The following is a 25,951-nucleotide window of genomic DNA, read 5'->3' as shown; positions in this document are numbered from 1 at the left end:
GATTTTAGTAAGTTGTTTAGGAAGAACAACTAGACATACATCCTATTCCAAAATGGTAGTTGGTGTAGAGTCTAGTTAGGAATCAAGGTGATGATCTTAGAGATAAGTCATTGCTTTGGTTCTACATGCTAGCAATATGATCTTAGAGATGAGTTATAGTGTTAGGGATCAAGTTAATCTTTATTAGGACTTGTCTATGAGTTCTAGGAAGGTTAAGATGCAAGAACCTAAAATCATACAAAAGAGGCTTCACATGAGGAGAACTAACTCTCCACACCTATCTAGAAGTAAATTTTTATCTTTGTTTTAGTTGCATGCTTACGTAACTTAAAGTTTTTATTTTTTGCATTAAAAGAAACCAAGTAGTTAGTATCAATTCAACTATAGCTTAAACTTACTTACTAGTTTCCTAAAAGAGCAAAAACAAGTTGTAACTTGTCTTAGACTTAGGATGGTTTGAAATCCTTACTCAAAGCTATACACACGAATATCGTGAGTAAGGAAAAATTTTGTATTCGCACTTTTTCAAATTAGAGAATCAAATCTTTAACTTACGCAAAAGGTGAACATCATTTGGGGTATGTGAAAGGAGATTTGAGTACTGTATTGGATGGGATGAATGTGGGGATGGTGATTAATGCGTTAATGAGGGACGTTAGAGATAAGAAAGTTATTGATTTGATAAAATCTGCGCTTGTAACTCCGGTGATTACTAGTTGTCCTGATGTTGGTGTGAAGAAAAACACGAAGAGGAAGTATCAGACGAAGAAGGTGCTAGCAGATGATGAACCAAAGCCCGATCCTTATTGGTTGCAAACCTTTTTTGGGTTTGCTCCAAAGGAGGCTGATAAGCTTCCTTCGTGGGGACACTTAGGGGTTCTTAGTCCCCTCCTAACGAATATCTGTCTTGATGAATTGGATCGGTGGATGGAGGGTAAGATTAAGGAGTTTTATAAACCATCAAAGAGTGATGTTATTTGGAACAGTCCAGAGGGAGGAGAAGGACAAGGCAATACATCGTGGCCAGAATTTGTTCCCACAAGCGGGCCTGACAAGACTCGGAAAATGGACTATATCTGTTATGGGGGTCACATTTTGATTGTGGTTAGGGGGCCTCGGGCATATGTGGCTACACTGAGAAAGCAACTGATTGAGTTTTGTGATCAAAAGTATCTCCTCAAGCTTGACAATGAGAGCCTCCCAATTGAACATATAACGAAAGGTATAATGTTTCTTGACCATGTGCTATGCCGTCGGGTTGTGTATCCAACTCTCAGATACACTGCCACGGGTGGGAAGATCATAAGTGAAAAAGGTGTGGGTACTCTTTCATCAGTAACATCAAGCTTAAAGCAATGCATCAGGCAGTTTTTGAAGTTGGAATTTCTCAAGGGGGATCGTGATCCAGATCCACAGCCCTGTTTTAGAATGTTCCATGCCACACAAGCACACACAAATGCTCAAATGAATAAGTTTTTGGGAACCATGGTTGAGTGGTATAGATATGCAGATAATCGAAGGAAGGTTGTGAATTTCTGCTCTTACATTATGAGGGGTTCACTGGCAAAGCTTTATGCTGCAAAATACAAACTCCGTTCACGAGCAAAAGTTTACAAGATCGCATCACGAAATCTCAGCCGTCCTTTATTGTGAAAGAAGGGGCAGTCTTCGGAGTACCACAATCTGCTGAGGATGGGTCTCGTGGACTCCATTGATGGGCTACAATATACTCGAATGTCTCTTGTTCTTGATACCGACTACACACCTTTCCCAAGTGGTTGGAGGCCTGAGCACGAGAAAGTTTTAATGGAGTATATCCGGCTCAAGGATCCAAAGACTCTTGAAGAGCAAAGGAGCTAAGTCTCAAAGTAGCTTGCCTATCAAGTATGGAATTGATGGAATTGACGGAAGTTCCCGTTTATTGTTTGGCTGATAGTCTAATATCAAATCTACTAGACAAGTTATCCATGGTAATTATTACACCTAAACATGTGTATTAATTAATTCACTAGTTAGTTAACTGATTGTCTGGTTACATTTTGTTTTGGAATTTTGGTTTTGGTTTTGGTTTTGATTGCTATATTGTAGACTTCTTATCATTGGAGGTAATGCATGGAGAAGGTGATCTTCTCGCACACCTGGTGATTGTAGGGTACAAGGTGTCGTATCAGCAGGTACATAATGTCTTCTCTTATTATTCTTTATGTCGGGTTTTGTCTTGATATATCTTTGTAGGTTCTCGAGCTTAGGGCCATCGTTCTTTGTAATGTTGCAAATGTTCCTTTTCAATAATCACTCATGAAACTATTGCTTCGATTTTGCAGTGTCCTGTCCTTGATTATGACTATAAAGTGAAAGATTTGTTTGATGATCTTCAAAATGGAGTGAGGCTTTGTAGAGCCATTCAACTCTTGAAATGTGACACTTCAATGTTGACGGTTGGTTAATTTTATATTCAGGGTTCATTTCTCTTCTTACAGATTTTCAAATTAATTTACCACTTAGTGACTTGAACTTCATCCTATGGTATGCTATGGACAGAAAATGGTGGTTCCTTCAGATACCCACAAAAATGATTTGGTGAATTGTGGTGTTGCCTTACAGTATCTTAAGCAAGCTGGAGTGCCATTATTTGATGAAGATTATTTGATGAAGATGGTGCAACAATTGTAGTAGAAGATGTTGCTACTGGATAGAAAGAACTTATACTGTCCTTGCTATGGAATATTTTTGTTCACTTACAGGTTTGCTTCTCTTTAGCCATTTTTCCAATTATAACATTCTAAAATTCCAAAGTCCTTTTTATCTTGTGGTGGTCCAATGTATCATTGCATTTACTTGAGTTGATATTATGGTTGCCACTGAATCACTAAATGAGTTGACATTTTAAAACATTATTTTGCTTGTGCTTGCTTAATTGTTTTTTTTTAACAGAAACAATGTAAAAATTCTCAAACGGATAACACGTTGGTTATTTATTTATTTGATTGAAGTAGATTCGTGCCATAATTGCTGCTTTTTTATTGGTGTTTTCATGTGTTTAAATTTATCCTCATATTCTGGTGCTACAGCGTCCTCTTCTAGTCGACAAAACATTGTTGTTTGAGGAAATATGTAAACTTAATGGAGTCGATACGGTATTTCCTATGCTATGCACTACTCCAATAGTTACTCCATCTACTTTCTTCTATTATCTCATTGATCTTCTTTGACATATAGGATTATATGAAAATTGATGGTCTCAACCTTTTGGAGATGATTTTACAGTGGATCCAGGTATTCTATTGTACAATCTGTAAAATGTTTGCTTCTTAAAATTTTTTCTATGGAGATAACGAAAGATATGGACTAGTTATGCCAATGACTCATAACATGTCATTTATAATGCATATTTCTATCTTTTTTGTCCTGCATTGAGGCATACATGAACGTCACAGAATTCCTACTTTGATCGCACATGCAATTTGTCAAAGATACAGTATCAAGATTGTTAATTTTGCGTCTTTGATGGATGGCAAGGCAATGTGGTGCTTGATAGACTATTACTTCCGCCATGAACTTCCTTGTTCTTCTTTTTGTAAGGTATACTGTTTATGTCAACGTCCATTATCCTTTGCTCATCATATGTCGTTTACCAAAGGCTCATGTTACAGGCTGTGAAGATCCAAATTTTTGGTCTACTGATCGATTGTTCAGATGCAGTACACAACTTAATTTTGTCCCAAAAGCTTATAACAATGTTGGGAAGTTTTCCTAAGGCAAGTGCTTATAATGTTTGTAAGTAGGATAAGTGTACAGCACTTTGAACTTCATGCTAATGTGCATATGCATCTATCAGGTTCTGCAAACTAATGACATACTTGAACATAAAGGTGCCCGTAATGAACGAATTGTGGTAGTTTTGTTGGTATTCCTCTTGTACCAACTGATTGGTCGAAAAAATGTGGTAATGCCTGAAACTTTTGCAATGAGGTGATTGAAATTTTTCTAAGTTACATCGACAAGCCATATTTTGAAAATAATCCGCGTCGGATACGTATTGGACACATATTGTATTGTATGTCATATACCTCAATATTTGAAAATTCTACAATACAATACACATATTGTATTGTATGTCATATTGTATTGTATTGTGAAATGGGTTTATATGAATTCTACAATAACATGTATGACATAAGATTAAAACCAAAACTACTTCGTTCACTAACAAAAGACAATCTTCCAGATGAAAAGCAACTCTTTCCTAATCTTTTAACACTTTCCAACATTGTGGAAACAATTAAAACACATGCTCTTTTATCTGAAATTATTGGAAGTGATAATAATAATAATGATTCAGTTGATGACAAGTTTTTTGATAAATGGAAATCTGCTGTTGATTCTTGGGTTGAAAAATTACTTTTACTCATTTCCAGTAAAATGGTTTGTGTTGATGCTGAGTGTGTTTAGTTAATATTGGGTATTTGTTTGTGATTTTTAATCAGATAAATGTTGGGCTGGGATATATTTATTAGGTGTGACATGTCAAGAATGTAGTACGGGTCGGTTTTTTGATTCGTATTTTGTTTGGTTTCAGAAGCTTCTTCCGTTAATTCAGGTTTGTTTTGTAAATCTCCATTTTGTAATTAAGTTCGTTTTAGCTAATATATGAACACATTCAATGCACTGTAAAACTTGAATCAATGTTGTACTATGCTTAAATAGGTTTTACTAAGGTTTGTTTCTTTTTGACATAATTACATGCTCAATGTGGAGTGATGAGGTTTATATTCTAGAGGGTTTTTCCTGGTCAAGTGGCATTGAAAACTGAGTGGAATTGAAGGTTATTGTTAAGTAAGACTATTGCTAGCATTGGCAAGGCATATTTTAAAGTATTCTATGCAGTTCCTGTGAGATGCGAATGTTAAAATAGTTGCGACTTATGCTCCAACTCTGACATCGATTCGTGCCCAAGTTTTATTGGGTGTGCAAAGTTTTGAAAGTCTTTGAGCTAATATGTATTGGAGCTGAGGGGTAGCAATGTGCACGATCCTTGAAAAGTTCATTTGTTTAGGAACAGGAGGGTGAGGGCGCAGGCGCGCTCTCAAGTAGAAACAAGAGGGTGAATTTTTGGATTCTCAACTCGTATGCACTAAAATAGTAGCACTTAAGTTTATAAGTAATGTGTATCGATACCTATCCTACTGAGTTTAATTACATGATCTCAAAACTACATGAACAATAGATGGTCATAAAATTGCATCGTTTTGCGTTAATTATCTTTTAGTGCTTTTCATGGTCTCTTATTCGATCAGGTTAAGTGATATGTATCGACATGCTCACATTTAATGTGCATGAACTTCTTTTTGTAATTACTAAGATGTTAGCTGTGAAGTCTTATACCATCCTATTACCTTCTTTTGAATTAGATATTATGTTTAATAGTATTTTGCAGTCAAAGTTGTTGGTTCATTTTGTTATGTCTTAACAATTAGAAAAAGTTGCCGCTATAATCATGTATATATTTCATTCTTATGTTTTCTGTTTTGAACAACAACCATCAGATTCTCAATTTGTGAAGGTCGCTTCTTGTGCTTCCTTATCGGATATGTTCACTAGGTCTGGTAGTCATTTCTCATATAATAGATATATTTTTTTTTTAAATCAGATTTACCATCCTTGTATTTATAGCTGCCAGTTCTATAGTCTTTATTGATGTCAATGTATCACTGCTTGTGAAGTATGTATGAAGACCTTTGGAGGTGTAACATAGGCTTTGTATGTTACTGAGGTGTAAAATCATCAAACATCAGTGAAGCTAGCTACTTGCCATTTGAGCAAATTCTCAACTTGTAGATTCTCATTCAAGCCAATATACTATATGATCTTAATGGGTTAAATGTGGTCTTGATGATTATTTAGTCTTTGTAATTCATAAATTATTCAAATTCTAAGATCTCTTACTTTTCTGCACACTTTACCTCAGGTTGAGTGGAACTCTAAGTGTAAAAAAGGATGGGGCATATCTTGCTGCGAAACTTGTTCAACCAGTTCTAAATCTACTAACCGAGGATAGCTCAGTGTCTGTATGGGTGAGTAGTATATGTTAAGTTCCCCAAGAAGCTGTCCTGTCTAACGGTCCAGACTGCTTAATGCCTTAACTGATGTTGTTGGCATGATAATCTTGGTATTTCTTTTTGTTGAAAATACATCTTTAATACAAATTGCTTTAAATTAGTGTGGTGTTGTGTAGCTTCTGTATGAATCCTAGCACGGTGTGGTAGCATAGGCGCGTGCCATTTTTTTGTCGCTCTTGAACATCTTATCTTATAACTATTTTAAGTAGAGCACTTGAAGAGTGTGATCCTAAGGAAAGATTTTTATACGACAATGGGGTTAGAAGTATGCTTTATTCCTTACGGCCACTTTACATACTCTGTTTTTTGTTTGATTCATGATTCAACATTTTGTTATTATATGATCATTTAACAGTAGAAGTTACCTTTGAAAAATGAATGATATTACTTCAAAGGGAAAGTGTTGGTGAAAATTGGGGAAACTATCAGATTACATTTGTTGCACCATAGATTTTTACTTATTTTTATCAGTAAAAGGTAATATATCGACATAACGGAAAATTGCTTCAATTCCTTCACAGATTAGTTAGAGACTAATATATCCATCCTTAGATTTACACTAAAATTCTTCTTTAATCTATTTTGCAAGAAGGAGCAGTTGATTTGTTCTCTACCATTTCAAACTTCTTTTCAACTTCTGTGAATCGCAATTGACATGCAATTGTTTCCTACAATTTTTGTGATAGTTAAAGCAAGATTATCAAATTTAGACTTCACCACAGTAGTTAGTCGAAGCAGTGCCTCTTCAATACATTTTTTGCTCTTACATAGTTGATTTGCGTTTTGTTTGATAAAATTGACATGAAAATTAAGAGTTATTAGTTATTAACTTTGAGAGTTTTAGGAATTTAAAAGTACAGCATCGCCCTCTACTACATATCTGCGATACGTGTTTACAATAGCAAACTTTGTATCAAAAACCTATATATAGATCAAAACTTTTTTTAATAATCAGAAGTCAAGAACTGTTCTTATATGTACTCTATCTAGGCGGTTTCCCATGACCGACATAGAGAGAATGGGCACCACGAACCATTTTGCCATCGAAGAGAGAGGGTGGACGATAAGATATTACCAAGTGCTACATGGCTTGTTGAAGCAATTTGAGGATGACTTCCCAAATGCTAGATGAATGATGAAAGGAATTGAACCTTAGTTTCCTGAAGCGGAGCGGGAACAGGGAAGCGGGTGCTTTGAAAACAACCTAGGCTCCAGTTCGTCTAAGAAACATCTAAAATGTGTACTACAAAAAAATCTATCTAAAAACTTGTTTGCATTTAATATATTGTTGGAAGCTTGATAAGTATGAAACTGAGTTCACTGTGGATATGAAATCTGTCCTTTTAAGGAAGATTTATAGTTGTAATTTTATCATCCATGTGGTTAACAGAGAAGTGATGCATTTGATTTTTCATGTCAATCATCCAATTGCTTATCTTAGTCGAAATACTAAAATTAAAACTAGAAATACTTCCACAATTTTCTAGAGTCAGAATAAAAAAACCACTAATATGGAGGGCTACATATTGATATTCGTTGTTTTATCATGTAAATGAAAATGATAACTTTTTGATAATCTAATATTAATAGCGTAAAGAGCTATATCATATGGAAATGGATCCAATTTTGCTAGGAGTGAGGTTTATACTATTAGGAACTATTCCATTCATTATCTCATTCCTGATATTGGGAATCCGAGAAGTTGTAAGTCGAGTCTTGCTAATGAAGAAGAAAGGAGAGGAAAAAGAGTACGGCTTAATTGGTTTCAGCCTTCTGTCACACTTTTTATAACGAAAAATTGTCAGATTATAGAAACATAAAGCATCCACCTATCTAATGTCTCCCTTAGAACTCTAACAGGAGTGCGGAATCGGGATTCCGAAGTGGGTTGTGGGTGTGATACCTTGAGTACAAGAACTCTTGGAATATTTGGCAAGCAGTAAGAAATCACAAGCATTCTCAGTTGCAACAGTCCAGTCGGGCAGATCCCACTAAACCCCCCTTGGGGTAGGGTGATTTCAAATCCACTAATATTGACGATTTTGACTACGAATCTTGTGTTTTTTAAGTGATTCTCCTGTCCGCAGAGGCACCTTTAAGTTAATTAATTTATATTAGAAAGTTACCTTATTAATAAATTAAGCATTTTAAGTAGTTGTACATATATTGAGAATAAGTATGCAAGGCATAAATGACCAGTTGATATTATGCTTTTTTGGCAGGCTGAAGCTGTTATCGTTTCAAAAATCAAGTCAGGAAAATGCAATGCAAATTTGTCCAAGGTGATTGACTTTTCTATTTGTTATCGTCCAGAAACTTTGTGCTTGACTTCCTTAGCAGGACTTCATATAATTTATATTTTGTTTGTTGTTAAAGTATATTACTTGTTCACAATGTTTAGAAATTTGCCTACAGCTTAGCAATGCTCCCAAAGACCAGAGGAGATGAGGATAGCTGGTCCTTGATGATGCAAAAGATTTTAATATTTATAAACGTTCAGCTGATTGATGCTTTCGAAGGTGTTGAAGAAGGTATGAACTTCTGTAATACCTGGGTGTAATAACAAATAAATAAATAAATATATCTAATTGTATTTAACATGTATGTATGCTCATACTGCAGAAACGAAAAGTAGGGAGGCTATGACACTCTTGGTTCAACTAGGAAAAGACCCCCCTCCTCCCTTTGGGAGGTTGTGATACTGCGAGAGGAAATGCTGGAAAGGTGCCTAGCTCAGCATGTAGAATTTCAAATTCAGACCCAACTCTTGGAGGCAGCCCCTTTGCTCTTGAAGTCTTTGGATCCTTGAGCCGGATATACTCCAGTAAAACTTTCTCGTGCTCAGGCCTCCAACCACTTGGGAAAGGTGTGTAGTCGGTTTCAGGAACAAGAGACATTCGAGTATACTGTAGCCCATCAATGGAGTCCACGAGACCCATCCTTAGCAGATTGTGGTACTCCGGAGACTGCCCCTTCTTTCCCAATAAAAGACGGCTGAGATTTCGTGATGCGATCTTGTAAATTTTTGCTCGTGAACGGAGTTTGTATTTTGCAGCATAAAGCTTTGCCAGTGAACCCCTCATAATGTAAGAGCAGAAATTCACAACCTTCCTCCGATTATCTGCATATCTATATAACCATGGTTCCCAAAAACTTATTCATTTGACCATGGTTCCCTCAAAAATATGAATTATTCATTTGAGCATCTTGAAACAAAGATGCGTTGTTTTTGAAATGGTGCACTGTTCAAAGCTTGTGTCATGCCGAAAAGGTCGCGACTTTTATGGAACATTCTAAAAACAGGGCTGTGGATCTGGATCACGATCCCCACCGGATTGAGAAAAATACTATGTTCCAACTTCCTAAATAGTTTCCCATCAACCTTCAAACGCACCGTGAGGGGAAAATCTGTCTTAAGGACATAGTGTATCTACTGATTGGTAAATTAAGTTCATTAAAAGGTTTGTTTGTTTGTTTTTTGTTCATATCAATTTGATTTTCTTGTTTACTTAACAATAAGCTAAGTTTCCTACAATTCCAACTTCCTAAACTTGCCTCGATGCATAAAATAAAAAAGGTACCCACACCTTTTTCACTTATGATCTTCCCACCCGTGGCAGTGTATCTGAGAGTTGGATACACAACCCGACGGCATAGCACATGGTCAAGAAACATTATACCTTTCGTTATATGTTCAATTGGGAGGCTCTCATTGTCAAGCTTGAGGAGATACTTTTGATCACAAAACTCAATCAGTTGCTTTCTCAGTGTAGCCGCATCTGCCCGAGGCCCCCTAACCCCAATCAAAATGTGACCTCCATAACGGATATAATCCATTTTCCGAGTCTTGTCAGGCCCGCTTGTGGGAACAAATTCTGGCCACGATGTATTGCCTTGTTCTTCTCCTCCCTCTGGACTATTCCAAATAACATCACTCTTCGATGGTTTATAAAACTCCTTAATCTTACCCTCCATCCACCGATCCAATTCATCAAGACAGATATTCGCTAGGAGGGGACTAAGAACTCCCAAGTGTCCCCACGAAGGAAGCTTATCAGCCTCCTCTGGAGCAAACCCAAAAAAGGTTTGCAACCAATAAGGATCAGGCTTTGGGGTTCATCATCTGCTAGCACCTTCTTCTTCTGATACTTCCTCTTCGTCCTTTTCTTCACACCAACATCAGGATGATTAGTAATCACCGGAGTTACAAGCACAAATTTTATCAAATCAATAACTTTCTTATCTCTAACGTCCCTCATTAACGCATTAATCACCATCCCCACATTCATCCCATCCAACACAGTACTCAAATCTCCTTTCACATACCACAAATAACCTGCAAAGTTTTTCCTAATAACCCTCAACATAGTATGCGCATTCCTCCCAGGCCTAAACACAAAGAGATAGGAAGGTGGTAAGAAATAAGTGCCTGTGGAGGGAATTTGGAAAGAAAGGAATGGGCGCAGATTCAAGAACAAGCTGCAGTGGTGCTAAGGAGATTACTTAGAGAGACAAAGGCGTACATCCAGACACAAGTTAAAGAAATCGCAGAATCCACTGAAGCAAGGAATCTATGCCAGTCGCTGGGCTTACAAATAAAGTTTCAAGTGCAGAAGAAGCAAGAGTGCAGCTGGACACCACCGAAACAGGGTATAGCAAAGTTGAATACTGATGGTGCATTGACGGAGACTGGAGCTGGTCATGGGGGGATCATCAGAGATAGTGATGGAGCGGTGCTGGCAGCTTACTCGGGAAGTGGAGATAAGCAGGCGGTGATTTTTCAGGAGCTGAAAGCGATAGGAATTGGGCTTGAGGTATGCTATGAGATAGGAATCCAAAAGGTGGAAGTGGAATCAGATTCACTGACAGCAGTGAACATCATCAACAAGATAGCAAAACCACCATGGACATGCGTGGATATAGAAGCCCAGATATCAAAGATTGCTGAACATTTTAGTTTTTGTTCCTTCTCGCATGTATTTAGGGAAGTTAACCAGCCGGCAGACTTACTTGCTGGGCTAAACCCATCTCTATGTAATGAGTTATCAGTGTTTATTCCTCCTTTAGATAGAGAATTGCAAAAACTAATAGATGAGGATGCACGAGGTACTATCTATGTAAGATATGGTTAATTAATGCAGGTGAGGGTCAGCCTAACCCTAGTTTATCTTTAAAAAAAAACATTCCAAACAAGGTGACATATTTCTTTTCTCTTTTATTTTAATTAGTATTGCATATTAGGATTATTTGTTTTTTTTTAGTTTTATTATAGCATATAGTTATTAGTTTTTAAATAATTTAGTGAAGATCATCCAACTTGGTAGATTAATTTTTCAAGCTTTCTTCATTCACCTATCTTAATACATTACACCTCAATAGAAGTAAGGCTGGTTTTACCAGGCGGGCGTGGGTGCCTAACACCTTCCCACATCGTACCTTGACTCCCGAACCTAATAATCATCTAGTTTCGAGGGCTAGTCCTTCACATATGTTTTACTCAACTTTTCCTTAATAAAGTTAGTGGTGACTCTAAAATCAATTGCATAGACCTAGGTACACATTTTTGTGCGTACATGTTTTTAGCGACTCTGCTAGGGACATCCCTAGAGAGTCAGACTTACGTTTTCTTTTGAGGTGTTTCAGTTAAGATAGGAAAGAAGAAGGTTTATCCAGAAGCCAGTTGGAATAGAAGGCTGGGGTTAAGGTTATCTCGTGCAACCGTTAACTCACTTATGAAAATGGAGAATCTACCAACTAATTCTCCTCAAGGGTCTATTCCACTAGCGTCTCAGCCAATGGTTAGTTCCCCGCTTATCTTTCAAGGTGAACAATCACTGTCTAGCAATGGACAACCACCCCAAGGAGGTGGTCAGAGTCCAACATGACGCCCTCCTGGATCGAAAGAACTAATGAGACAAGCAATGGAGAGAATGTTTCAAGAAATGCTACCAAAATTCATGAACATGGGGCAAGGACAATTGTCTCAAGGGAAATCCACTCCGCTACCACCACCAAGGTTTGATTTTAACCTACCTACTCCACAATCTCAACTGCCTACTAGGAATTTCATGCATCAATCCACCCAACTACAACTTCCTATACCAACTCAGACTCCAAGCCAACCCATCTCTTATATCGACCCTACCTACATGGCATAACCCACCATTCATCATTCATACTACAACCCAAACCAATATACATCCACACCCATGTTCACCCCAAATTTATCCCAACCCATGAGCTCTACACCATTCATGTTCCCTCCTCTATACATCACACAGACACCACAACCTACCACTTATATGAACACCCAAAATCAAATTCCTATCATCCAAGATCAATACCAAGGTCCAGTGGCAGACAGATTGAAAAAGCTTGAGGAAGCACTGACCAAGATCAAAGCAGATGAGTTCGATTTGGATAGTTTTTGTCCATATCCACAAATTAGGGTTCCATATGGTTTCAAATTCCCTAAGATGGAGAGATATGACGGAACTGGGTGTCCCAAAGCCCATGTAAAAATGTACGCTAACTACTTGCAGCCTATGGGGATCGGGCCATAACTATTGGTCCAATTATTCCAGAGGAGTTTAAAGGGTGCGGCACTGACTTGGTGGATGAACACAGACGCTCAGAAGATGAGAACATGGGCTGAACTTGCAACAGCTTTTGTGACCCATTTTTCATACAATACAGACATCCAGATGGGTCGAAGACAATTGGAGGCACTCAAGCAAGGTCCGACTGAGACATTCACTGAGTATGTAACCAGGTGGAGGACCAAAGCAGCTCAGATTCTAGACAGGCCGTCAGAGACCGAACTGATTCGAATGGTGGTAAAAAGTTTGAACTCCGAATATGCAAATCGATTGAGTCTCAGCTATCATCCATCTTTTCAGGCTTTGGTTTCAACAGGGACTCAAATTGAAGATGCTTTAGCTTGTGGAACTATGACCTCAATTGTATCATCAGGTTCAAACGATGCTCAGAAGAAGAAGCCACCTTCAGTTACTGTCAATAAGTCGAAGGACACACATGCCATTGCCACACAAGTACAACCTTAACCACATACGCAAATTCAGTCAGTAGTGACAAATCATCCTTTTTCCAATCAAGTTATTTTCCCTCCAAGACAGCAAGACAGGGGTTTTCCCAAGCAACAGAGGCAGTTCACAGAATTGGGCTTCCCATTACAAGTTGTATTGAGAGCTTTAGTCCAATAGGGTTTAATTATGTTAATGCAGCCGAGGCCTCCTCCAAATCCAGTGCCATTCTGGTACGACGCTTCAAAACATTGTGACTTCCATCAGGCTCCAGGTCACACGACGGAGTGGTGCATGCTCCTTAAACATCTTATCCAAAACTTAATTGATGAGGATAAGATAGATGCCTCCAGTCTCGGCACTCCCAATATTTTGACAAATCCATTTCCAATTCATAATGGAAGAGTTAATACTTTGGAAGCTGTCAAAAGGGATCCGGCATCATTCATCATTCCGATCAAACAGACATCTAATGTTAGCACCACAAGACCAGTTAATTTTCAAGATGCAGTTAGAAGATGCATGGAGCAAACAAAGCCTAGAGGTATCCAATTAAATGAGGTGGTGGCACCATTTTTACATAGTCCACAGATTTAAAAGCCGTTCAAGTTGACTAGAGAGCATCTGGAATCCTTTATGATGCAGAGGCCTATTACAAAATGGGTAGATCCTTTGAATACATCTCAATCCGCGGTGTCACAAGTTGGGTCAGAACCTCAAGGACCCGTGGTTCGCCACAATCCAACTCAGCAGCAGGTGATCCCAACTCCTATCCTAATCCCCAAGGTCCAGTTCGTGCCAGCTAAGAGTCATGATACCGAGGAGGTTCTAGGGAAGAAGTTAATTGAGCCCGAGAAAAGTAAAGATGACTCAGCAATCTCACTACATCAGTTGAAGCAATTAGAACCAAGTTTGGCAGAGAAATGTGTTGAGACTCACGGTTTGACAAGAGGAGGAAGGATATACAAGGCACCACACTTACAGAAGGATCAGGTTTTGGCCCAACAGCCTGACCCGCCCACAACAACTGAACCAGAGAAGCAGGAAGGTAATGAAGTAATCCAACAATTGCAGAAAACCAAGTCCAACATTTCCATATGGGGTTTACTCATGGCATCACCCCAACATAGGCAAGCAGTTCTTCAAGTCTTGAACCAAGCTCATGTTCCAGCTTCTATCCAGCCGAACGATTTGGAACGTACCGTCGCTTCCCTCAGGAAGACAAACTCCATAATATTTTCTGATGATGATCTGACCGCAGATGGAATAACCCACACGAAAGCGCTGACTATTACAGTGCATTGCAACAACCATAAGGTGCCATTTGTACTGATTGACAATGGATCTGGTTTAAATATCTGCCAGGTCAATTCTGCGAAAGCCATTGGAATCATGCTGGAAAACTTCACTTTCACTAAGGATACAGCCAGAGTAGTTCATGGGTTTGATAACCAAAGAAGAGAAGTCCTTGGCGAGTTCACAACTGACGTCCAAATAGGTCTAGTCACATTTAAAATCACATTCTTGGCTATGGATATCAAGGCTAATTACAATTTCCTTTTAGGCAGACCGTGGCTACACCAGGCCGGCGCAATTCCATCTACACTTCACAGAAAACTCAAGTTTTTATGGCAAGGGAAGATTATCTGCATCGATCACTGGTGATTCGGATGATCTGGACTCTTTAGAGGAGCATAAGGTAATACCAATGATTGAAGGAAAGTGTAACTACACTGAGAAACCATTAGGGATTGTGGAGTTTAGAGCACCTGACAAGGGGAAACCCCCTACCCCATTTTGCAATGGAAATCCAGAGATGACTTAGTTGTTCCGTGAGCAGAACTATTTTCTAGGATTTGGATTGGGAAAAAACCAAAATGGCATTTTAGAACCACTACAGATTCCTAGTCAAGATGATCGAAAAGGGCTAGGCTATACTGAGAAGTTTGTGGAAGGACTAGTAGAATTATTTATTGATTTTAACGCCACGGTGAATTATCTCAGATTGGCTCTACCTGATCTAGGGGCAGAGATTGAGGCTATTATTGATTCCAACATATTTTGGGGCGAAGACGATGACCCAAATCCCAACTCAGAAATTACTGTTTCAGAGCCAGATGTTAATTCCTATTCAGGATATCGCCAACTTAGGTTGGATCATGAGGCTAGACAGTTTAGTTGGATAAATGAGGTTGGATCGACATCCTCCTCGTCAGGTATGGACTATACTCCATCTTTTACTTTGGCCAGTTCCCCCGGGTTAGATACTGACCCAGGAGACGAGACTGTCACTCCTTATCATGTCCAATTGGACCCTCAGACCATACTTGATTTGGATGATTTGTTGAATATGAAATCTATTATTGACCCAGTTCCAGTGGATGTTGAGAACATGCCACTTTCTGACTCCCAGACGCAATATGAAATTTGGGAAAGGTTTCTAGATACTTTAGACTCTGATGAGGATCCGTTCCTTGACGGACACTATGATGATTGGGGAACCCAAATATGCATGACCGATCCAGTCCCCAGCCAACATAGTCCTCTCTTTGAGCCTTCGGATGAGTCCGATATGGCCAAAAAAAAAAACCCGTGAGACTGTCTGTTTCAACCCATGTATATAATCATATTTCAAAAATCCAAAAAAAATCAAATATTTTAAAAATCCAAAAAAAATTAAAAAAAGCTTCCAAAATCCCACAAAATATGATTTACCCACTTGCCTTAGTGCAAGATGATTGAATGACTTATGCAGATTATTATGATCCCCTTCCCCCGACGATGAAGAAGGAATGGACAATGAAGCTGCTGAGTCCATTCTTTCTCATGGGCAGTTTGAGGATTGACAGACGTTAGTCATTGTGGAGACAAATACCATCAACCTTGGCACCACAGATGAACCACATTATGTGCAGATTGGTATAACCTTGATCCCTTCTGAGCATTGAAGCCTGATCAAATTACTGAAGGAATCCATAGAAGTGTTGATCATATCTATGACAATCTATTGTCTTAAGGTGGTACATGATTTTCATTGTTCGTAGATGAGAGAATCACTCACCGAGAAGAAGAAATTGAGGAGGAAGAAAGTTCAGAGGTTATGTTTGAGAAGATTTTTCAAATGTCTAAGATCACCAACATCAACATCAGCATTCAGCATTATGCATTTACCCTCATGGAGAGGGCAAAACTCCACAACATCATTTGATCAACTACCCTACTGAAGAAGGGGAATATTCTGCATTCCATCAATCAACGGCTACTTAGCCAATCAACCAACCAGCTACCTTATTGTGGAGAGGGCAAATTCTATATTGCATCATTAGCCTCGATCGAAGACATGAGAGCTATCTATCAAAGAAGTCAACTGACTCGAATCTGACTACATCAAAGAGCAGAATGCTGAGAGGAGTTCATCTACGATCAACATTCTTGAGCCGAGATATATGAAGGAGGGCATTGATGTTCTACTGGGAATTAGATACCAATGGAGACAGATTGTTGCAAGTAAAGCTGAGCAAGCAAATCCAGACTAGAGTGGAATCAATGAACCAGAAAGTTCAAACCCAACAGTGAATGTCCATTCACTATGAAGATTCTACATGAAAAATCCTACCAATGCCGACCAATTAAAGAGGTACTGCTTTTTACCCAACTTTGTTTATTTTAAAACGAAGAGTATAGTGGAAATCTTAGAGAGACGATGGAACAGGCTATCTTTGATCATTTTGTTTTTAGCCTCATAAGCCCACCTAATATCATATGTTCCCGATTGAAGCCCATTTGAGCCTTAGCCTATTTTTTGTTTCCCACAATATAAACCCATATCTTTTAGGAAGCCTAATAAATCTTTAGCCTACCCATAGATTACCCATACCCATTTTTATAGAACTTATCATATTCCAGGGGTATCATTCCATCCATCTTTGATCACGAAACAATTACCCCCATGTTATTTATCCCAAGAAGGTGTTGAAAAAAAAATCCTAATGCAAAGGGCAAAAAAAAAAAAAAAAATCAAAACCCCGTCATAGCTCAAAATGCTTAGAGGTGTACAAAATAATCAACACCAGTCCAAAATAGAAAACCTAAACAAGGGGCAGCTTCATTTGAGATTTGGGATCTGTATCATCATCTCACTACTATCATTCCAATTACTCCTCCCTTTATATGACAAGTTCTACTCCAAAAATAACTTTTTGAGCATATCCTTTCTTTCTGAGCCCATCACCTTAGCCTATATTATAGTCCTATGAAAGTCCGCTCTTGATCTCTAAGTCCACTATATCTCCTAGTTGAGAAGTACTCGAGGCAAAAAAATAAATAAATAAAATAAAAATAGAAGGCATTGGAGGATTCACTACTAGTGATTGCGATGTATGAAGAAGTTGTCTCTAGAAGATTGGTCCTATGCTTTATGCTCTATCTGTTTTGGAAGAAAGTTTTTGGGTGTCGTTTAGTACTTTGTGAAGGTCAAACAATCAAAGAAAAAAGAATATCATCTAATCTATAGGTGCCAAGTTTGATTGTACTTCTATCCTGTGGTTGTCCTCATGCTCATCTTCTTGTCGGTAACTCATTCTCCCGCCCTCAGTTGTTATTCAATCATCTGTGATATTTCTTATTCTGTGAAAAAAAATTGTTTTGTTTTCCATGGTTTTCAAAATTGTTTTCAAAATGAATTTCAAAAAAACAAAAAAAAAATGATTTGTTTTCGAAAACTTGGTTTGCTTTGGATGGCTTATGATGAAAAATCTAGGATTACAAGCATATAGAAAATTCTGAGGCCAATATATCCTAACTAAACCATGTACTTTTTCTACTAACATATCATTCAAATAAGTTGGTTCATACATGCATCATCATCTAACCACTCATGCATATTCTAATAACATAGTTGTATTATAGTTTTATGTACATTATGTATATTATACTAACCTGTCATGGAGAGAAATAATGCTTGAGGCTAATCCTTGCCAATAAACTGTTTTCTTAAAGTTCAAGTGTCGTCCATGACTACAAATTCCAAAAGTGCAGTGAAAAGTGAAAGAATAATTGCTACTATTGGCAAATCAGGTAATTAGATGAGATTTGAATCAAATAGAGTTTGAGCTTACCACTGGCAGTCATCAGCATGGCGACACCATAGTCACTTCACTACTATCTCTTGTTTGGTGGTGCGACAGGTATGATTTCCTCCTCTCTACTCGTATATATCGAACTAACAAGGTTTTGCATGTAAATATTTAATTAGTATAAGTGCTTGATTTTACTAAAAAGAAATTAAAAAAAAAATGCGTACTGGCTTACCATATGATGACCTGACGTATCATGGTTAGCACCTTCTCTCTTGCTGGACGCCTCTCTCTTCTTTTGTCTATTTATATAGAGTCTTGTGTTTTAGACCGCCTCATGGTTGGTTAAGAGCATCTTTAGGAGTGATATTAACCTAGCACCAAACACCAAATTTCTAATAATTTGGTGTTTTTTCAACTTCAGGAGAGCTACATGTTGATGAAAACACCAAAAAAACACCAAATCAGCCAATATTTGGTTCCAGGTTTGATGCTGTATCAAATCACTCACGCGGTTTTCCCAACACCACGTGGGCTTGGGCTTCTAATTGGGCTTTGCCAGAGATTGAGAAAGAAAAAAAAAAGAAAAAAAGTTTACATGGCGCTGTTTTCTAAAACATGGCGCTGTTTTTTTAAAACCACGCGTTATATGAGGCTTTCGAAACCGCTTTGTTTGGTCGGTTGGGCTTTAAAGTTGTTTGCGGGGCAAAACCAAAACCAATGCTATATATATGGGCGGTTTAAAGTCAAATATCTTAAAAACCGCGCGTAGTTGTTTGGTTGTTTGGTGAAATTTTGATGTTACTCCTAAAGTTGTTTGGTGTTTTTTTGGTAGCTCTTCTAAATACGGTCTAAGAAAGCATGAATGTTAAATAGGCATCTTTATTTAATTAGAAGTGGTTTATTTGGTAAAATACAAAAGTGTTTGAATTGTCAAAGATTCCTTTCTAATAAAATAAACGATCTGTTTTTGTAAAGTGATACGGTGTAAGCACCAAAAGCAAATTCGGTATGCTTCACTTGGTTCTCACCCGGTTTGGCCTGGTTCAACCAGTTTGGTCCAGGTTGACCCAGTTGGTCCAGACTGGCCCGGTTTTCATCTGTTGGACCCGGTTCTCACCAGTTGACCCGGTTTTGACCAGTTTTGACCCAAATTTGACCAAAAAAAAAACTTTCCAAAAAAAAAAAAAAAATTCCAAAAACTTTTCAAAAATAAAAAAAAATGATGAATACTATTATCATGTGGTTCTTACCTCCAGTATGAGAAAATATTCATCAAGTTTTGTTTTCACCATCGCACTATTGGCAACCACTTGATCATTAATATCATTTCGGTAACTCCATTTGTGCAACATAAAAATTGTTCGCGAGAACAATGTCGGGCTTTTATCGACAAATTCCACGGATGGATCAGCCTGAACTCGTAGTGACAGTCTTTTCCAACCCGAGTACTTGAACGTAATCGATTGATTGATTGATTGAATTTGAATATCATCATCCCCAGCATCCATCTTTCATCTCCAGCACATCTCTTATCTTCCCCAGCAGTGTTCATCTGTGTCTTCTTCCTTCTTCTTTAGAATCTCCTATCCCTAGTGGATCTTCTTGCTTTCCCCGGTGAGTTCTTTCCTTTCGTCAGTGTTTGGTTATCACCATTATATGAGAATCTTTAATCTAATTCAAAATCATAAATGAATTGATCTATCCATTTAATTTCACCAGTTTTCCAAAATGAATTTGAAAATATTAGATTTCAAAAAAAAAAAAAAAAAAAAAAATTGTCCCTTGATTTCAAAAAAGTTGTTCATCATTTTCAGAAAATATTTTTCAATCAACCAATATCATGTTACGCGGTGTAAGTCCGACTGATGCTTCCGCTAGCATTGATATTTTGTCTTGTGGTATAAGTCCGTCCGATGCTTCCACAGATAATCCAGTTACCATTTTGCGTGGTATAAGTCCGTTCGATGCATCCACCAACATTCAATCATTTTTAAGCCCTCACAAACAACTTGAAAAAAATTGAGGATTTCAAATATCCAGGGAAATGTCCTCTTTCAAAAATTTTTTCAAATGAATTTTCAAAAAAATTGCATGAGATCTTTTGGTGGAGCTTGGCAAAATGGTTTTGTCTCCATGGCTTTGCCGCTCGGTTACAAGCAACCTCCGCCAAAGAGGGGCAACTATAGACACCCCATTTTTGCACCCTAGGCATAATTCATTCACGATTTTGCCTTGAATTAAATTTGATCATATAAGGTGATTTGCTTTCTAGAGTCTTCATTTCTACATCAATCTTCTTTCTTTTCATTTTCTTTTAGCGTCTTTAGGCTCTCCTCATCATGTTCTAGCTATGGCTGAAGTTTCGTTGTTTTCTGAGTTTTGAGTTGAAAATGACCAAAATGCCCCTGTAACCCTTTGGAGCCCAAATCTCATTTTTTCACTCTTTCTTTGGATGATTTTATTTCATATTTGAATTCCCCTTGAAAAATCCTTCGAAATGAGTACAAGATTGCCTAGGTTCCTTTTGGATTTCAGAAACCCTAATCTTGCCCTATCCCGCTTTAAAATTCCTGGTTAACCTTTGTTGAGTGCAACAATTTTTTGGAGTAAGATTTCGACCTAAGGGTATTTTTAAGAGTTCATGGACCTTCCTAATGGATTAATTAACAATTTTTTTGAAGAAGAGTTTGCCTAATTTTGACCCGGTCAAAGGGAATTTGCAGCATTGAAAATATGGTCAAAATGGGCCTTTTTGTGGATTTTGGACTTGTGCTCGTGGGCTGTGGATCCAGCTCGAGTTGGACCTTTTAATTAGGTTTTCTAGCCCATTTTCAAGCCTCCAAAAACCTAGAGAACCTTCCTTAATTGTTTGATTTGATTTGATCCCAGAAATCAAGAATATTCTAGAGAATATGCCATTTTGGAGCCAAGTTTGGAAACCCTGGATTATGGGCTCATTGAGGACGTGTAGGGCATGATTTTTTGCCCTAATCCACCTAAAAGATCCAAAAACCAAGGGCCAAGATCACACCCCTTATCCCACCTCTTGAATCAAGGGCCAGATTTATGAGGTGCAACCAGAAAGAGATTAAGCCATTGAATTTTTCTTCATCAACACTTAGCCATTGGATCAAACTCATTACCATATTTGAATCCACACCCTAAAGCTATAAATATGGGTCTTATTCACCCACAAAAAAAGATCTGGAGCTAAGGATCTAGAGCTAGGAATTCGGAGTTAATAATCTGGACCTAGCTATTCAGAGTTAATAGCCTAGTAGTTTTCTTTTCTTGAGTGTTCTTCTTTTTTTTCTTTTCTAGTTCATCATTCTAGAGTAGAATTTCTTTAGTTTAATCTAGAGTTGAAGGTAAAATTTCGACTTCGAGATTTTTCTAATGAAGTTCTTCGTGTTCTTCGTATTTAGTCTTCTTATCCCCTCTTTCGATCTTGAGTAGAAGCTTCTTTTCACCAAAAGTTTTTTTTTTTCTCAAATCACCTGTTTCAATCCAAAAATCACAGTTGTCAATTCCAAATCAAGTTTGTCATCATCATTTATCAACAATCAATCAAGATCATCAATCAATCAATCTACAATCAAGTATGAAGCAACATTCCAAACAAGATGACATATTTCTTTTCTCTTTTATTTTAATTAGTATTGCATATTAGGATTATTTGTTTTTTTTTAGTTTTATTATAGCATATAGTTATTAGTTTTTAAATAATTTAGTGAAGATCATTCAACTTGGTAGATTAATTTTTCAAGCTTTCTTCGTTCGCCTATCTTAATACATTACACCTCAATAGAAGTAAGGCTGGTTTTACCAGGCGGGCGTGGGTGCCTAACACCTTCCCACATCGTACCTTGACTCCCGAACCCAATAATCATCTAGTTTCGAGGGCTAGTCCTTCACATAAGTTTTACTCAACTTTTCCTTAATAAAGTTAGTGGCAACTCTAAAATCAATTGCATAGACCTAGGTACATATTTTTGTGCGTACAATTGGCCTACCCTTTTTAAAGATGCCCAAGTTCATTGCAAGACGTCTGTTCATTGCCAACAACTTGGGCGAATCACTAAGCGTAATATGATGCCATTAAATCCAATCATGGTGGTAGAAATTTTTGATGTATGGGGCATTGATTTCATGAGTCCTTTTTCTGTTTCCCACGGTTTTATATATATTCTAGTTGTCATGGACTACGTGTCTAAATGGATAGAGGTCATGGCTTGCCGTAGCAATGACCATAAGACAGTTGTATTTTTTGTTAGAGAATACATTTTCTGTCGGTTTGGCATTCCTAAAGCTATCATTAGTGATGGTGGAACACATTTTTGTAACAGAGTTGTTGCGTCTCTAGTTAAAAAGTATGGAGTTACACATAAGGTGGAAACTCCTTATCATCCATAAACTAGCGGCCAAGTAGAAGTTTCTAATAGGGAAATCAAAAAATTTTAGAAACAACTGTAAATCCTGATAGGAAAGATTGGTCTAAGCGTCTAACTGATGCCTTATGGGCGTATAGGAGGGTGGTAGAAATTTTTGATGTATGGGGCATTGATTTCATCGGTCCTTTTCCTGTTTCCTACGGTTTTATATATATTCTAGTTGTCGTGGACTACGTGTCTAAATGGATAGAGGACATGGCTTGCCGTAGCAATAACCATAAGACAATTGTGTTTTTTGTTAGAGAATACATTTTTTGTCGGTTTGGCATTCATAAAGCCATCATTAGTGATGGTAGAACACATTTTTGCAACAGAGTTGTTGCGTCTCTAGTTAAAAAGTATGGAGTTACACATAAGGTGGCAACTCCTTATCATCACAAACTAGTGGCCAAGTAGAAGTTTCTAATAGGGAAATCAAAAAAATCTTAGAAACAACTGCATGTAAATCCTGATAGGAAAGATTGGTCTAAGCGTCTAACTGATGCCTTATGGGCGTATAGGACTGCTTTTAAAACTCCTATAGGTATGTCTCCCTTTAGACTTGTATTTGGGAAACCTTGTCATTTGCCCGTTGAAATAGAGCACCGTGCTATGTGGGCTATAAAAAGCCTTAACTTCAATTTTGATGAGGCGGGTGTCAAGCGCAAGTTGCAATTAAATGAGCTTGAAGAAATCCGTAGCGATTCTTATGATCTCGCAAAGGATTATAAAGCTAACATGAAACGTGTTCATGATAAGCAAATCTTGCGCAAAGAGTTTGTGGTTGGTCAAAAGGTCTTGCTTTACAACTCCCGTTTGCACATTTTTCCTGGGAAATTAAAAATTCGTTGGTCTGGTCATTTTCTTGTTACTAAAGTCACCCCTTACGGGGCAATCACCTTGGTAAATCCCAATGACAACAATACCTTTCAAGTCAATGGCCAACGGTTAAAACATTTTCACAAGTTAATGTCCCCTGTTGTGGAAGAAGTCCTTTTACAGGACCCCGTCTATGAGGACTGACCTTTGTTGTTTAGTGTACTTCCTTACACTTTTATATATTGGTAAGTGCACCATTCAAGTAATCGGGCCCTTCCTATGGAGTGTGTGGCTGTAAGTACCGGATCATAAGCCCACGTTTAACATAATTCACGTTTTCCACTCTTGCATGTTTTCTCGGTTTTTGAGTCATGTTCCTCTATGGTGTGAATTATGTCTTTATTGCTTTTCATTTTCCTTATATTAATACGTATTCATAAAAAGAAACAAAATTTAAAACCATAAAAATAGTAATCTAGGAAGTCTCGGGAATCTGATGTTAAAAGACCCACGTTTAAAACAAATTTTTTAAACTCTGTTTTATAAAATTTGTTTGGGGGTGGGGTGAAGGTCTTCCATTCTAATTGTTTCCATTTTTGTTGCTTATGTTGTTTAATCGCATTTTGACCCAGGTTGACATTATCTATGAATTTAGTTTTCATTTGTTCGCATAACTTACGTCATTCACTCACTTCAAGGCATTTCTCACCTTTTTACTTGTCAACCAAGGTTAGAATAGAGTGTTTTATAGATCATTGGATTGGAAATTCTCTCCTGATCGTTTTCATAACTCATTCACAAAAATCGGACCGTTAACGAATTGACAATTTTAGTTTGAAGTTTGCGCGCATAAGGACAAAATGGAAATTTTCGAAATTGATTGGGCTTGGGCCCAAATCTCGCACGCATGTGCCGCGCACATGCGCCTCCTTCCTCAAACACAAAAAGAGATCACGATTTCATCTTTTTCATTCCGCCATTAACACCAACCAAACCCTAAAAAAAATTTTAAAAAAAAAATCCAAATACCACCACGCCAAAAAGGTTTCCCCCACTCCAAATCTTCTCCACATTATCTCCACCACCATTATCAACAGTTTAACCACCGAAAATATAGAGAAAAAAAACTAACAAATTCAAACACCACCGCGCCCACTCCAAATTTTTGAGTGAGTTTGATTCAAACTCATTCCCCACATTGCACTCATGCCCACAAATCGACTCCAAACTTTAATGTCTCAAAAAAGAAAACTTTTGCCGGAACAGGCTTTTACTGCCGACCACTTTACGCCATTTTTTAGTGACGAGATGATTAGGAGGGATTGGAATAGGTTGTGGTATTCGGAGAATGACTTCTACCACTCCGATTTGGTGTCGCAATTTTATAAGAAGAGGGAGTTGGAGGGTCAGAAATTTTTTATGAAGGTGACTGGGATAAGGAGAGAAGTTTCTAGAGATTTGTTGGTTGATATTTTAGGTATTACGCCAGAATTCCATCTCGAAGCCACCTTGCAGGAATCCCAGTATGCTGGAGTTACTGCATTGATGAGAGACACTATCTTGGAGGGACAGTACAATCTGAAATCACATTGTGTCCAACAATCATCTCTGCGAACCAACCAGCTGGTTGTAGCTCAGTGGATTGGTAAAAACGTCATTGGGAGAGAGAAAGTCAGCGACATCAGTTTGAACTGTCTGCACGTTCTCTGGATATTGCAGGAGAAGAAGTATAAATTATGTATCCTCAATTTTATATTAAATATGATTAGAGGAGTTGGAAAAAGTATTACACCATTCCCCTCAGATTGATCACTAAGATCATGATGTCTTTTAAGGCTGTTGCAAAATCTGATCGTATTATGTTAAAGTTGTATTCAAATGCAACTATTTATACGGAGTGTATCCAGAAGACTTGGAGGTTGCCGGAGGATAGGGTAGTTGATTCGAATGATGATGAGGAGGATACGACATGTTTTGATGCCAATGCCTTGGAGAGGTGTACTTTTGATTTAGAACGCATGTCAGTGTTACATCGTGGCTTGCGTTCCCTTAATAATATCTGTGAAGACTTAGGGACTAGGCAGGTTAGAATTCAACATAATCAAAAGAACCTTCAGACAAATTTTGAATTGCTCAACAATGGTTAAATGGATCTCCAGGATAACATGGAGACTATCGTCCAGCGTGAGGATGAGCGTTGGGTAGAGATGAAGGCATTTATGGAGGCACAACAAATTTCAAGTGGAAATTCTAGAACGTTATGCCACCCATGGGGGGTTCTTCCTCAAAGGAGTCTGTGAGGCATGAGCGTCGCCGCCGAAAGACGGATGGCTCGGGCCCATCTTCATCCCAGGGCCCATTTTCATCTCATGGCTAGTAGTTTAGGAAATTTGTTGTTTTGATGTTATTTTTATTGTTTTTAGTAGTTTGGATGTTAAGTTGTTAAAATCAGTATTTAAATT

At 37.9% G+C, this 25,951-nt stretch overlaps 1 protein-coding gene and 1 pseudogene across 10 annotated transcripts; one reads left to right on the top strand and one right to left on the bottom strand.

Moving 5' to 3' along the window:
• The first annotated feature begins 449 nt into the window (after window positions 1–449).
• Window positions 450–6,219, top strand: LOC147495172 (nuclear intron maturase 2, mitochondrial-like). 10 transcript variants are annotated; one of them, XM_086563776.1, is made up of 12 exons: window positions 450–1,970; window positions 2,089–2,174; window positions 2,325–2,438; window positions 2,542–2,744; window positions 3,072–3,137; window positions 3,220–3,276; window positions 3,520–3,582; window positions 3,654–3,758; window positions 3,839–3,946; window positions 4,488–4,600; window positions 5,547–5,601; window positions 5,969–6,219. In XM_086563776.1, exons 6-10 carry the CDS (start codon window positions 3,226–3,228, stop codon window positions 4,515–4,517), a joined length of 357 nt encoding a protein of 118 aa, XP_086419902.1. In that variant the 5' UTR covers window positions 450–1,970; window positions 2,089–2,174; window positions 2,325–2,438; window positions 2,542–2,744; window positions 3,072–3,137; window positions 3,220–3,225; the 3' UTR covers window positions 4,518–4,600; window positions 5,547–5,601; window positions 5,969–6,219. The 10 variants fall into 9 exon arrangements, with proteins under 10 accessions (XP_086419902.1, XP_086419904.1, XP_086419901.1 ...); XM_086563778.1 differs by having other exon boundaries at window positions 3,839–3,972; XM_086563775.1 differs by lacking the exon at window positions 5,547–5,601.
• A 2,459-nt stretch (window positions 6,220–8,678) lies between these two features.
• LOC147495171 (nuclear intron maturase 2, mitochondrial-like) lies at window positions 8,679–10,799 on the bottom strand (annotated as a pseudogene).
• Between the last annotated feature and the right edge of the window lie 15,152 nt (window positions 10,800–25,951).

Source organism: Coptis chinensis, chromosome 6 (assembly GCF_015680905.1).
Source record: "Coptis chinensis isolate HL-2020 chromosome 6, ASM1568090v1, whole genome shotgun sequence".
NCBI lineage: Eukaryota > Viridiplantae > Streptophyta > Magnoliopsida > Ranunculales > Ranunculaceae > Coptis > Coptis chinensis.
This window is presented reverse-complemented; position numbering and strand designations above follow the sequence as displayed.

What these genes read in the sequence shown, in the direction of transcription:
- LOC147495172 (XM_086563774.1), top strand. Translation starts at nt 616, where the DNA reads ATGAATGTGGGGATGGTGATTAATGCGTTAATGAGGGACGTTAGAGAT.